The sequence below is a fragment of the Polypterus senegalus genome, chromosome 9 (assembly GCF_016835505.1).
Source record: "Polypterus senegalus isolate Bchr_013 chromosome 9, ASM1683550v1, whole genome shotgun sequence".
In the NCBI taxonomy this organism is placed as follows: Eukaryota; Metazoa; Chordata; class Cladistia; order Polypteriformes; family Polypteridae; genus Polypterus; species Polypterus senegalus.
The window spans coordinates 115685591-115687666 of record NC_053162.1 but is presented as its reverse complement, the minus strand read 5'-3'; the positions used below and the strand labels follow the sequence as shown (position 1 = coordinate 115687666).

The window sequence follows — 2076 nt, the reverse complement described above, 5'->3', positions numbered from 1 at the left end:
ATAAACATTTGATTCATATACATTTGCCTAAAAAACATATAAATACTAAGTTCTTATAGTTTTCTAAAATGTTATGGGTTTCATAATCTTACTATATAGTTTAAAATGTTATTTGTGTCTTATTAATATTGTTCCTAGATTTTACATAATAATACTCTATTAGGCAAACTGTTGTTACTTTAAAAAGGTTCCCCAGAGACCCACCCCATCCTTCAATCAGAAACATGATTGCATAGAGATTTATGCAAATTAAAGCCTCATACCTTTACAAGCTTTATATACTAGCCAGTATGCTAAAATGTTTATTTGTAACATTTACCATTGATTCTTAGCAAACAGGAAATAAAAATAATTTAATACAAAACTTTTTGTACCTTCACCTTTATAATGGACATCTACTCACATTTTTTCATATTCATATTTGCCATTTCTCCAGGTATAGTATACCAAATACTGTTCCATTGTGCCTGTTCATCTCTGATAAAGTTTAATATATTTTTCTTGTGTTCTCTGTTTTTCAGGCTTAATTATAAGTGATTCAGTCACTAATACTGAAAAAGAAGTCTCAAGTGCAGAAGGTTTGGCTGTGACACTGAATTGCAGCTACTCAACAACTGATAGCTATCCTGTACTAAACTGGTACCGAAGGTATCCAAATCATGCCATGCAATTCATTCTGTACAAAGGAGCACGATCTAGTAGGGATGATTATAAAGCCGAGTTTGCTCGTGGTCGTTTTTCTTCTACAACGGGACAATATTCAACTAAACTCCAAATTTCTGCTCTCTCTTTGAGTGATTCTGCCATCTACTACTGCGCACTAAGACCCACTGTTTTATATTCTGCTCAGGCACTGAACAAAATCTAACCACAGCTTGCAGGGAGGATAATGTAACAGATTCTACAGAATAACTTTGAACTCACAGCAGACAAGATGTGAGTTTAGTTTAAAGCAATATAACATTTTTTGGTCCAATCATATTCCAAATTTTTAACCAACTAATAATATGCTACAAAGAAACTACTGAAACTGAAGGTTTTTGCTTTGTTTATAAACTTCAAAAAGGTGCTTATTTGTGATTATTTGTGTCAATATATTCTTTTTAGCTTGTTCAATTCCATGCATTTTTCTTAGATTGGAGAAAATTAATCAAACATATACACATAAATTGATTGCTAACAGTGGATCATTTAAGCTAGTACAACATCAATGTGTTTATATAGCAACTGTCTCTCTATTATAAAAAAATCCTGGGAGGAAGACTAGGGGGACGAGATGTGATCTTTTTGGAAGACAATTTGTCATCCTGCGAGAGACATTTTAACGTCAAGTGAGACAAGGCAGTGAGACAATGTTTAAAAGAAGTTCACGGACATCTAACCAAGCAGTTGTTGGAATGCTTTTGGCAGACATCATGTACTCCCAGCTCTTAAAACAATGACAAATGACAAGCAGAGCACGCACCTTGCCAGCAGCAGGAAGCCAGCAGATGATCCGACCGCTTCTCCTTAGCGTGCATTCAGCCCCATCCCTACCTTTTACAACACGAGCGGCAGAGACGCGAAGTGGCAAAAGTACAGCTGCTGTACAGGCTTTGAAATGATCAACACAAAGTGTGACAAGCAGAAAACGCAGCTTGCCAGCAGCAGGAAGCCAGCAGATGATCTGACTGCAACTCCTTAGCGTGTGTTCAGCCGCCCTTTCATAACACGAGCGGCATTATACGTCCTGCGAGAAAGATTTAAACACACCCGGGGCCTGAAATAAAGGACAAGTATTGTTTTTATAAAAGTTTTAAAGTAAAAGTGAAAATAATGCATATATAACAATTCCCATGAAATGTATTTATTTTTCAGATCTAATAATGGGAGATTCAGTCATCAATATACAAGCACAAGTCTCACTTACAGAAGGCAGTGATGTGACACTCTGGTGCAACTACTCTACTAGTCACATTTATATTTATCTCCATTGGTATGGAAAGTATCCAAATCAAACCATGCAATACATTCTGTTCAGAGGAGCCTGGTTAAATACTGGATATGATAAAACAGCAGATTTTGCTCAGGAATGTT

General features: G+C 36.0%; 1 gene segment (V, D, J or C); it reads left to right on the top strand.

Moving 5' to 3' along the window:
* The first annotated feature begins 333 nt into the window (after positions 1–333).
* Positions 334–868, top strand: LOC120534900. The segment is given in 2 exon segments: positions 334–436; positions 522–868. Coding segments are annotated over 2 exon segments (396 nt in total).
* Positions 869–2076: the final 1208 nt, after the last annotated feature.